Source organism: Hydra vulgaris, chromosome 03, assembly GCF_038396675.1.
Source record: "Hydra vulgaris chromosome 03, alternate assembly HydraT2T_AEP".
Taxonomy (NCBI): domain Eukaryota; kingdom Metazoa; phylum Cnidaria; class Hydrozoa; order Anthoathecata; family Hydridae; genus Hydra; species Hydra vulgaris.
In genome coordinates this window covers 37,613,713-37,626,387 of record NC_088922.1, presented here as the reverse complement: position 1 = coordinate 37,626,387, position 12,675 = coordinate 37,613,713, and the positions used below count along the sequence as shown (strand labels likewise).

At 26.5% G+C, this 12,675-nt stretch overlaps 1 protein-coding gene across 1 annotated transcript in view; it reads left to right on the top strand.

The window, feature by feature from the left end:
* LOC100215801 (serine/threonine-protein kinase tousled-like 1) overlaps positions 1–12,675 on the top strand; it is a 31,416-nt gene that overhangs the window by 16,529 nt on the left and 2,212 nt on the right. The window contains exons 4-9 of the mRNA XM_065793112.1: positions 953–1,180; positions 3,097–3,199; positions 5,489–5,559; positions 5,708–5,802; positions 11,869–12,047; positions 12,577–12,608. Coding sequence (XP_065649184.1) covers positions 953–1,180; positions 3,097–3,199; positions 5,489–5,559; positions 5,708–5,802; positions 11,869–12,047; positions 12,577–12,608 — 708 coding nt within the window. The remainder of the gene's footprint in view (positions 1–952; positions 1,181–3,096; positions 3,200–5,488; positions 5,560–5,707; positions 5,803–11,868; positions 12,048–12,576; positions 12,609–12,675) is intronic.

The following is a 12,675-nucleotide window of genomic DNA, read 5'->3' as shown; positions in this document are numbered from 1 at the left end:
TTGGGAGTACGGAAGGAAAAAAATGATTCTTATGCCAACAAATATGTCACTTTTAATTACTTTTGACTTTTGTCCAACATTTGCGTGTTGTCAGAAAGTTAAAACCATTAATTTAATCACAAATTAATCGTTTTTAAAAAAAACTGCAAAAACGCAAATTTAATTGACCAGAATGTTTTTAAAAACATTCTGAATGTTTTTAAAACATTCTGAACGTTTTTAGTAATATAAACAATGTTTTTATTTTTATTTTTTTTTAATAAAATGTTTTTATTTTTATCTTTTTTATAATTTGTTTTTATTTTTATTTTTTTTACTGTAAATCATGCATGGAGTGTTGCTACATTGACTCTTATAGCCTGACTCGCAAGGGAGTGCTGCTACATCGACTGAGGGTTTGGTTGGGGCAGGCAGTCTATCAAGTAATAAAAAAAATTCCGGTCTTGCATTTTAATTTTTACTTTTTGTCAACAAAATACGGAAAAACTTTCTGACAACCAGTTAGGGGTTATATATATATATATATATATATATATATATATATATATATATATATATATATATATATATATATATATATATTTGCATAGTAGTTGAAGGAGCTTAATGGTAAAAAAAAAAGTCTCTTTCCATGCTTTTTTTTAACATTCAAGTGACCATCAAATACAGAAGTACATTAAGTTTTATTGCTTTATATATATATATATATATATATATATATATATATATATATATATATATATATATATATATATACATATATATATATATATATATATATATATATATATATATATATATATATATTAAAAGTGATGAATTTTATTGTCAAAAGAATCATTTTTTACCTTCTGTACTCTCAAAAACAATAATTTATAGAACTATGTATATATATGTATATCTTTCGTATCGGTGACAAAGTGGTTCAAGATATATATTATTCTTTTAATAGGAACCGTTAGTAACTTCTGCAGGATCCACATCTAAAAATTTTAAAAATAGTAATCAAGCTCTCTTTATTGTCATCCACGTGAGTAGAATAGAAATTGGTCTCTTCAAAGGGCCAGCTCTTTCTCCAGTAAAAGTTTATGCTGAAAAAATTATGGTTCAAATGGATGATGAAGCTTCAAAAAAAAATGTGTCTTTTAGAATTTCATGTAAAGCTATAAAATTTTTAGAGGTAAGTAGTTCATTAAAATTGAAAGTTTGATTTTATCATTTGTGTATATAAAAAATGAAAATTTATTGTGTATATATACATATTTATATATACATATGTACAAATATACATTGTATGTTATACAAATGTATAAATGGGTGTATATATACAAAAGTGTAATAAAAAAGTGTGTATATTACAAGTGTAAAAATCATCTAATAAAAGGTGTGAATACAAATAGTCTTGCATATTTAGTTGTGCATGAAACTTTACTGTTGATGTCATAGTGAAATAAGCATCTTCAGGGGCTTCAGTACATACATTAACTGAGGGTTTAGGTACAGGTAGGTACAATCTACATACTATGAACATTAATTATGGCAAAAAAAAGTAATTCTTGAATAAAATTATCATTTTAAGAATCAAGAAAGTGTCCATAATATATAAAAATATATTTTAAGAAAGTGCCCAAAATATAAAAGACATTAACAACATGAATCTGCAAAATATCTATATGTAAAAATATCAATTTATACCAAGGGATTAATTAAGCAAATTGCAATATCTGGAAAAATATCTGCTCTTCAAAATTTTAGTTCATAAAAAAAGTGTACTTTGTTTTCATATTAATTCTTCAAACAATACTTAATCAAGGTATTATAAATAAAAAATGATTTCAATAAGTAATTCCAAATTTTAATTAAGTTAAAAATGCTTCTAGATAAGATAGAATGGATATTTAAGTAATATTAAAAACTTCAGGAGTTATTACAAATATGTAATTTATAAATAGTTTAGCGTTTCTGAACTGTTACTAATAGCCCGGAAAAAAAACAACCTGTTAATAACAATTTAGAAATGCTAAACTGTTATAAATGTATTTGCAAAAGTTCATGATGGTTTTGATATTATTTAAATATCCATTCTTTTTTTTCCAGATGGATTTCTACTTCAATAATAATTTAAGATTATTTATGCTGTTTGAACAAACAATAAATTATAAAAGTTATAAGTGCGTCATAAAAGTAAAAACACTGTTATAGTGTTATTATTTTTATAATTTAGTTAGTGACTAGAGTGTTATTACTTTTGTAAACCTAAGTTTATTGTTTTGTTTTATTTTTTATAACTTTATCGCTGACAAATTTAAGTTAATTCGCCCTGTGAAAACAAAGTACATGATTTTAAACTAAAACTTTAAAGACCAGATATTTTTCCAGATATTGCAATTCGTGATTTCTAAATTCAAGCCTTTTTTTTAATGTCAATTCGCCTCCGATGTTCAAGAAGACCACTACAGTCGAGGAGGCTACTTTATTTGTGGTTACAACTCTCTCAACTCTATAACCCGAAACATGAAACTTGACGATATATATATATATATACACATATATATACATATATATGTATGTATATATATGTGTATATATATATACATATATATATGTATATATATATATGTGTATACATATATATATATATATATATATACATATATATATATATATATATATATATATATATATATATATATATATATATATATATATATATATATATATATATATATATATATATATATATATATATATATATATACACATATATATAAATTATAAATTATGTTAGTGTATTCTACAAATAGAGTGCTCAATGTTCTAAAAGAACAGAGCAATAATAAATTAGTAAAAACGCTTATCTAATTTTTGATTACTTCAACACTGTGTTTCACCATCAGTAGGTTCATCAGGAAGAATCCTGATGAACCTACTGATGGTGAAACACAGTGTTGAAGTAATCAAAAATTAGATAAGTGTTTTTACTAATTATATATATATATATATATATATATATATATATATATATATATATATATATATATATATATATATATATATATATAAATTTATATATATATATTCAGTTGATTTTTATAGGTTTCTTTAACAAACAAACCATTCATGATAAAGTTAGTTTCACCAGTTCAATATTTAACAGGAAAAACAAATGCAAGAAGATCAAAAAGCATTCCAGAAAATGGTAATTTTAATTATTGTCTTATTTTTTTAATTATAACTTGAATTTTAAAAGTTTCGATAATTGTTTCAATGAAAAAAACTTTATTTTGAAGTTCGAAGAATTTGCAATGATTTGCACAAATAGTCTTTATATTACTTTAGATATCCTGTTATTGTTCATTTGAATTTTTTTCTATTTTAATATGTATGTTGGTAACATATAATCTTATTAGCCCTTCTGTTACATGTTTTTACATGTGCTTATAAGAATTAACTAAGACTATATTGTTGAAAGAAATTTTAAAGAGTTAAATACAGTTAAAATAGAATTGTCAACAAGAGCTATGTAATGATAATTTTTAAATTATAATCTAATTTAGTTAAATAAAAGAATTAAATAATTTTAATCTAATATTATAATCAAAACATATTAAATATTACTCTATACAAAATTATCACAGTATGGTAAGAGAGTTTCTGAATTTTTATGCACTTTTATTAAATATGTAAAACAATAATAATTTTATTAAATATGTAAAACTTACTCAAGATTTCTAACCTGAAATAAATTTTAAAAGCATTTTAAGTTAGAGCAAAGTTTTTAAGTTTAAATGTAAAGTTTAATTTGAAAATCTTTTTTCTTTTCTATTTGTTTTTTTTTTTTGTTTTTTCTAATTTTTTATTTTGAATAAACTTCAGGGTTTTTTTTTTGGTTTTATGATCAAATGATTTTAGGTAAAATGTGTGGTTTAATGAATTTTATCTGTTTAAGTTTAATCGATATATTCTGAATGATCTAATTCAGAAGTTCAATCAAGTTAGATCTTTTCTTCCGTCTATAAATATGTCTTTAGTAGGTACCTCAATTATCAGTTTTTCTGACAAAACCCTAATTTTAAACATTACTTTTTTTCTTAATAGGTACCTCAATTATTAATTTTTCTGACAAAACCCTAGTTTTAAACATAACCTTTTGTCTTTAATTATAAACATAACCTTTTGTCTTTTGTCATAAACATAACCATTTGTTTGGCTCTTCAAAGATTTTTAGGATTGCATGTTAAATTAGCAAATTTTTGGAGTTAAATAATTAGATTTGATCAAATCTTGAAGAAAAGCAGATACATTTGCATATGTAATAGCAGGAGATAATTTAAATCAAAGAGATGATAGAGCTGTGTTGGGTATCTTCATATAATTCTGTTTAACGGTATTAAATGGGGAAAGTTTTTTGTTTGATTTTATTTGAGCTGTTTTCTAAGTTTTTTCATTTGCATTCTTTAAACTTTCATGTGAAGTTTCTTGATTTATATAGTGTCCCTCATATTTATAATACTCATCTTCAATATTTTCCTATTTAATATTTTCTCCCTATTTAACTCAGTTTATGTATGAGCCGTCAATAAAATAATAAAGATAATAAATATATAAATGTATATGTATATATACATATATGTATGTATATACATATATATACACACACATATATATATGTATATATGTGTGTATATATATGTACATATGTGTGTGTGTGTGTGTGTGTGTGTGTGTGTGTGTGTGTGTGTGTGTGTGTGTGTGTGTGTGTGTGTGTGTGTATATATATATATATATATATATATATATATATATTATATTATATATAATAGCATATAGCAATATATGTATTATATAATATAATATATATTATAGTATATTATATAATATAATAGCAAATAGCAATATATGTATTATATTATATATAATAGCGTATACAGATCAACAATTGCTTATTAGTTTTGATTATCTTTATAGCATACAGCTTTTTCGCAAAAAGAAGATAAAGCAAAAAATAATAAAAGGAAAGATTGCTATCCCAGCTCAAACCCTCAGCTGGTGTAGCAGCACTCCTTTGCAGCAGCAGGCTATAAGATAATCAATGTAGATACTGAAGCCCCTGGCAGCAGGTTATTTCAGTGTGACATCGCACTGTTTATCTAAACAAAGGCTTATAGTTGTGTGTGTGTGTATATATATATATATATATAAATATATATATATATATATATATATATATATATATATATAGAGAGAGAGAGAGAGAGAGAGAGAGAGAGAGAGAGAGAGAGAGAGAGAGAGAGAGAGAGAGAGAGAAAGAGAGAGAGAGCATTTGAGAATTAAGTTCAACTTGCACAAGTAAAAGCTTTTGCTAAAGTAAGAGTGATTGTTTGTCACTATGTACACTTGTAACAACTAGTTATATATTAATAGCTTTGCTTTAAAATATTTTTTGCTGCATGTATACTAACACATACAATTATATTATGTTTTTTAGAAACTATTATCTTGTATTTGGGATATAAAGATAACGTTCCAGCTGACATAAAAGATGACCTTAAAGAGCTAGTAGGGACTACATACACACATATATATTTCAATATATTTTATTGATTATTATTACTGTTGTTTATAACTGTAAATAAGAGTTGTAATATTGTTTGTAATATACACATATAACATATAATTCAGTGATTTACCTTTGTTTAAGCATTAGTTTTTAGTTCGACTTGCTGAACAAAACTTATGGCCTAAAGAAGAAAATATAATAAAACAAAACTTATGGCCCAAAGAAGAAAAGATAATAAAAGGGTACTTGATTTTTTAATGTTGATTTTTTTGGTGGCATTCTTTTGAGAAATTAATTTTGATTTTTAAAAAATATATTAGAGTATATGCAATTTGGGATTTTAGAATCTAGAATTATTTTGTAATCAAAAACTATGTTTCTTGCATAGTTTAGATTTTAGAATCTGGAATTATAATTTCTAAAGTGCTTGTTGAGTCATAGATTGAGTCATAATTAGAAAATGTTGATCAAAACAGAAATGTCAAGATCTGTTATTTAATATTTTTATATTAAATAACAGATCAATTTGCTATAAAAAATTTACAAAATGATTTTTCATGGGCATAAAGAATCAAAACTTTCGTTTTTGATCCCAATTATTTATAAAATTATATTAAATAATTTCAACTAATTAAATTAACTGTTAGCAGTTTTTTAATTCACCATATTACAGATGTTTAAACAATTTTTATAGTCAAATCATTGTTTGTAAAATACGCACAAACAGATTTGAAATTACAGTTTTTTATGTTTTTTTGGATACTAAACACAGTTAAGCTATATTAAACTACTTAAATATATATGTAGGTTTACTAAAGAAATTAAGCTATATTAAACTACTTAAATATATATGTAGGTTTACTAAAGAAATTAAGCTATATTAAACTACTTAAATATATATGTAGGTTTACTAAACAAAGTTAAGCTATATTAAACTACTTAAATATATATGTAGGTTTACTAAACAAAGTTAAGCTATATTAAACTACTTAAATATATATGTAGGTTTACTAAACAAAGTTAAGCTATATTAAACTACTTAAATATATATGTAGGTTTACTAAACAAAGTTAAGCTATATTAAACTACTTAAATATATATGTAGGTTTACTAAAGAAATTAAGCTATATTAAACTACTTAAATATATATGTAGGTTTACTAAAGAAATTAAGCTATATTAAACTACTTAAATATATATGTAGGTTTACTAAACAAAGTTAAGCTATATTAAACTACTTAAATATATATGTAGGTTTACTAAACAAAGTTAAGCTATATTAAACTACTTAAATATATATGTAGGTTTACTAAACAAAGTTAAGCTATATTAAACTACTTAAATATATATGTAGGTTTACTAAAGAAATTAAGCTATATTAAACTACTTAAATATATATGTAGGTTTACTAAAGAAATTAAGCTATATTAAACTACTTAAATATATATGTAGGTTTACTAAAGAAATTAAGCTATATTAAACTACTTAAATATATATGTAGGTTTACTAAACAAAGTTAAGCTATATTAAACTACTTAAATATATATGTAGGTTTACTAAACAAAGTTAAGCTATATTAAACTACTTAAATATATATGTAGGTTTACTAAAGAAATTAAGAAAGAAGACTAATATAAATAACTATCAATTCAAAAAGAAAAAAAAATACATTTCAATGTTTTAGTAAATTCTGATGTTGTTATTGAAACTTAATGGTCTAAAGTTTTATAAAGTTTAAAAAGAATGACAAGACAATGTTTGGGATAAAAATACTTGAATTATTAAAAAAATACTTATGTTTTATATAGATTAGAACAACAAGACATTATTTAGGATAATAAATACCTAAGTTTGGCAATATTTGATTTTTTGATTTAATTATATATATATATATATATATATATATATATATATATATATATATATATATATATATATATATATATATAGGGTTCATGGCACTCAGGGAAAACCTGGAAAACCAGGGAAAAGTTTTTAAAATTTAGAAAATCAGGGAATACCTAGAAAAGTCAGGGAATTTTCTTGAAAATCTTTAATATCACGGAAAACTTAGGGAATATTTTTTATTTTAATATTTAGATTGAAGTTACTTTGCAGTATACAGTTTTTGAATCTTTTTTAATATTGAAAGTTGCTCACTACAGTGGTTTTATAACATTTATAATATATAGTAGCTATATGTTTAGATAAATGGATTACTGTAGTAACTATATGTTTTGGGAACAAGGATTGAGTTGTGAAAGTAATATATCCTTCAAAATAAACAGGGAAAAATATATACTTTCCACCGCACAAACTCAGGGAAAAAATATTTAAAAATATAGAAAAATCAGGGAAAACTCAGGGAAAATGGATTTTTAAAACTGCCATGAACCCTATATAACGTCTGTTCACAAAAAATCCGGAATGAAAAATTGTTCTTAATTGAATACAAAATTAATCGATTTTTGACAAAAATTTTAACTAAAAGGAGTGACTGGACATTGTTAACTATTTTATAACCGAAAGTGGTCCTAAATCAGCGGCTTTTCGAACTTTAGTTTTGACTGAATCCATTAGGTTGAAAAAGTAGTCTGGATCAAACTCTTTCAACTTTAATCGAATTCTATTCTTAAGGTGGTCAAGATTTTTCGCAGTAAATCCATTTCCATAAACTTTTGCTTTTAAATGTGCCCAAAAATTTTCAATTGGCCTTAACTGCGGTACATTTGGGGGGGTTATCTTTAGCGTCGACAAAGTTAATACCTAAAGTGTTGTAAGTTTCTAATGTGTGTTTTGCATAATGACATCTTGCTTCATCAGGCCAAAATAAAATTGTCATGTTTTGATGCTTGGAATTTATAAATGGAAGAAGTCTTTTTGTAATACATTCTTTAGAATAAGTTTTTGCATCCAGTGCACAGTTTTTTACAGCAAAATAAGGCGATGAATGACCAAAACGACTGATTGCAATCCAAACGAGAACTTTCTCGTCAAACTTTTTTTTGAAGTTGAATTTAATGTTAGGATCAGAAAACTATCCTTTGTATAGTAGCCAGAGTTTTGTGAACAATTTGCACCATTTACACAGAAATAAGATTCATCGTCCATGATGATTTCAAACTCATTTGATGGCTTGAAAAAAGTTTTTAAAAGTTTTAATAAGTTTTTCTTTTGTTTAATTTCTTGCTTTTCTGTTGTTTTTGGTGCATTTTTTCTTTTGGTATACTTTAGTCCATGCATACTTAATAATCTATTTACGTATGAAACGCTTATCTTATATTTTAGTGCCAATTTTCTTTGCGAAATCCCGATTCTCTCTTCTGCTCTTGCAATCATGGACTCTCTCTTTTCTGGTGTAATTTTAAAAGGTTTTCTGCCGCAACTGATTTTTCTATTCATTGGCAAATTATTTTCAGACCTTTTAATTATGTCATAAATTGTAGATTTAGCGATTCCCATTTTCTTAAAATGATCCACTGTAAATTTCTTTCCACTGTTTATGTTTTGTTTATAAAAATTTCCAATCACATTTCTAACATCGTTCTCTTTTAGATGCTCCATGTTTATTTGAATTAATTATTTAAACTCAATTTTGCCACAAAATGAAACTGTTGTTGTTGACCGATTAAATTTAAAAATTTCGAATCGAAAATTCGAAATTTAGAACAATTTGTGTACATTTGAAATCAGTCCGGATTTTTTGTGAACAGACGTTATATATATATATATACACAGTATCGGACAAAACGAGTGCAACCAAATAATGCTAATTTAGTTTCTTTATATAAAAGTGCTGCATTTTTTCAATTTAGAGAGATAACCATGTAACTGTTTAGAGACAAAGTTCTTCAAGTTTTATTCATCATAAAGTTCATTATTTGTACACGAAAATTAATAAATTATTCAAAAGTATTAAAAAAAGGTAATTTCCTTCTGGACAAAACAAGTGCAACTCAACAAAATGTTGACCAAGCTGTATTTCGCTATCAATATTTCGTGGCAAATCCTTTGTTGTCGATCACAGCCTTGCATCTTCGAGACATAGATTTGATCAGGTGATCAATGAAACTCTGTGGAATCGCTGCCCAGGCCTTTTGGATTTGTTCAAACAGTTGATCCTTATTACGAACACCTTCACGATTAATTCTGCGGTTGACAATCTCCCACAGGTTCTCGATAGGGTTGAGATCCGGAGATTGAGGCAGCCAATCCATCACGGATAGGTGGTTGTCTTGAAACCACTGCTTGACTACTTTTGCAGTGTGTTTCGGATCGTTGTCTTGCTGAAAAACCCATTTTATTGGCATATTCCATTCAGCATGAGGTAACATAACATCTTTCAGGATATTTTTCTACATGAAACGGTCCATTATTCCATCATTTCGATGTATTGGACCTAGACTGTTAGCAGAAAAACACCCCCAGAGCATTACATTGCCTCCACCATGCTTCACGGTCTTATGGCAGTAACGTAAATTGAGGCGTTTTCCGGCCGGTCGACGTACACGGCAAATACCATCGCTCCAAATGATGTTGAACTTCTATTCATCACTGAATAGGACAGTTTGCCATTTCTGCACATTCCAGTCAATATGAGATGTAGCAAACAGGAGTCTTTACTTCTGGTTTTTTAGTGAAATCAGCGGTTTCTTTGCAGGGCGTCGAGAAAAAAACCCGGCTTCAACAGCACGTTGTCTGATTGTTCGGTCCGATACAGGCAGCTCTAATTGCTTTTGTATCTCGAGTGATGATATCCAGGGATCCTTCTTGATGGATCTGACGATCATAGAATTCTCTCTAGAAGTGGTGGAACGCGGTCTTCCACCTTTGTTATCTGCTGCCAACTTCCCCGTAGAACGATATTTGGAACATAGTCTTGGTATGGTCTATTTTTTCACGCGATATTTATCACAAATACTTTTTTGTGATATTTCACTTACATAATCACCAATAATTTTCTTTCTTAGTTCCAATCCATGACTGTCGGGAGCCATTTTTGCACTTGAAGTCATAAAAATAATTAAAATAAATAATCACGCTTCTCAAGGCTTACGGTGTTACATTTACTTTGTGATGATACAATAATGCTCTGTGGAACACAACGTCTTGGTTGGATGTGGACTGTATTGATGTAATGAAACACTTTTTTTCATGCCTTGTATTGATGTTTTTCGATAAAACACTTTGATAAAACTCACTTCAATTAACTGTCTTGAAAATACTGACTGATTGACTTCCATATACTTACTGAGTTACATGACGATTTACATGTCTCTTATATAGTAAAATGAACCTGTGTGAACCTGTTCTGGAAGTTTCTAGGTGCTTCTTTTCGATGCTTCTGGAAGCTTATGGATGCGTCTGGATGTTTCTGAATGTTTCTGGATACTTTTGGATGCTACTGGATGCTTCTGGATGCTTCCAGATGCTTCTTCTAGAAACTTCTGGAAGCTTCTGCATGCTTCTGGAAACTTCTGGATACTTCCTTTAATTATTAAAAAACTTCCGTGACGTTGACACGGACTAGACTTAAGAAAATAAAACAAACTAAAAAACTTGCACTTGTTTTGTCCGCTGCAAAATGGCACTTATCAACAAAATTCTGCCTGTGTGCTTTCACCTGTCAGCTGATTGCTCATGTCATGACATGCTATAACTCTAGACTCCTGAACTGTTTGCTGAGGTAGTATAGTTCGTTTCGTTTTTAAGACATGTAAAATTAGGAACACTTTTTAGTATTGTTCGATGTTGGTTGCACATGTTTTGTCCAATACTGTATATATATATATATATATATATATATATATATATATATATATATATATATATATATATATATATATATATATATATATATACACCTAATTTTTAATGATAATAATGTTAGTCTTATTCTTGGGGCGGGCAAGCCAACTTACCTAGGAAGAGAAAAATTGGGATATAAAACCTCAAATTTATTTGTTAAGAAGAGCTTGTAAACTTTGAATGATAATCTTCTTAATTGCTGTACACCCTGATGTTAGCCTGATTTGCTCTCAATATTTTTGTTACAATTAAAACATTTAGTGCAAGTTAATGGTTAATGGCAGGAATGCTATGGGCAAGAGTTGGAACTTTTAATTACCTTAATAAAATATTAAATAGTTTAAATAATTAAATAAATAGCATTAAAGAGATCTGTCCAAACCATATAAGTGTGGAATCATTTTTTTTTTTTTAGTTTACTATCCTCACAAGTTTGGATTTTAAACTAAAAAAATGATGTTAGAGCTTTAAGCTATCAAGCAAAGAAACATTTTCTTTTAGGAACAAATCTTTAAGTTGTTCTGATCAAGTGAACTCAGTTGAACCAGAACTAAAAAACGGAATAACACCAACAGAAACAGTGAACTCACATACTATACCAACAGAAGCAGTGAGTTCACGTACTATACCAACAGAAACAGAAAACTCACAACTTGTGTCACCATTACAGAAATCTCAAAGTAAGTTGTTTTTTTGTTGTTATTGCTGTTTTTTCTTTTTTAAAAGATAAACTGGTTTTCAATATACCTTGGGTTTTGTAAAATCTTATGTAATATCCATAATCAATATTTTCAATCATTTGAATTCAGATTTGTTGTTTAACAATATGATTTGTTCACTTTCTTTAACTGATGTAGTTTTAGTATCACAAGCATATAATTTTGTGACAAAATAGGTACTATCAGAAAAATTATTTATAACACGAATAGAGGTCTCAATACGAAATATTGTGGGGCACATCACTTTAAATCTTTATTTGCCTAGTTATATTTCTCATGTTTTATATCAATATAAACTAAACTGCTTACTACAATCAGAAAAAATATATAAGAATGATTCTTAAAAAAAAATAAAGTTTTGAAAAAAATCTTTGTAACAATGAGCAACCTAGTTATGGTCAGTTATTTGAATGGTTTTAATTTTTTGAGAAGTATTTTTAAGGCTGTTTTCTTGTGTTATTGTTTTCATCTATTATTAATTTATTTTTAGAAGAATTGAGTTCATTTAGAAAACGGGATCTTGTAAGTTAATCCTTTATGTTGTTTTGTGTTTTTTTTTACTCAAGTATATTAGACTGTTTTAGCTGTT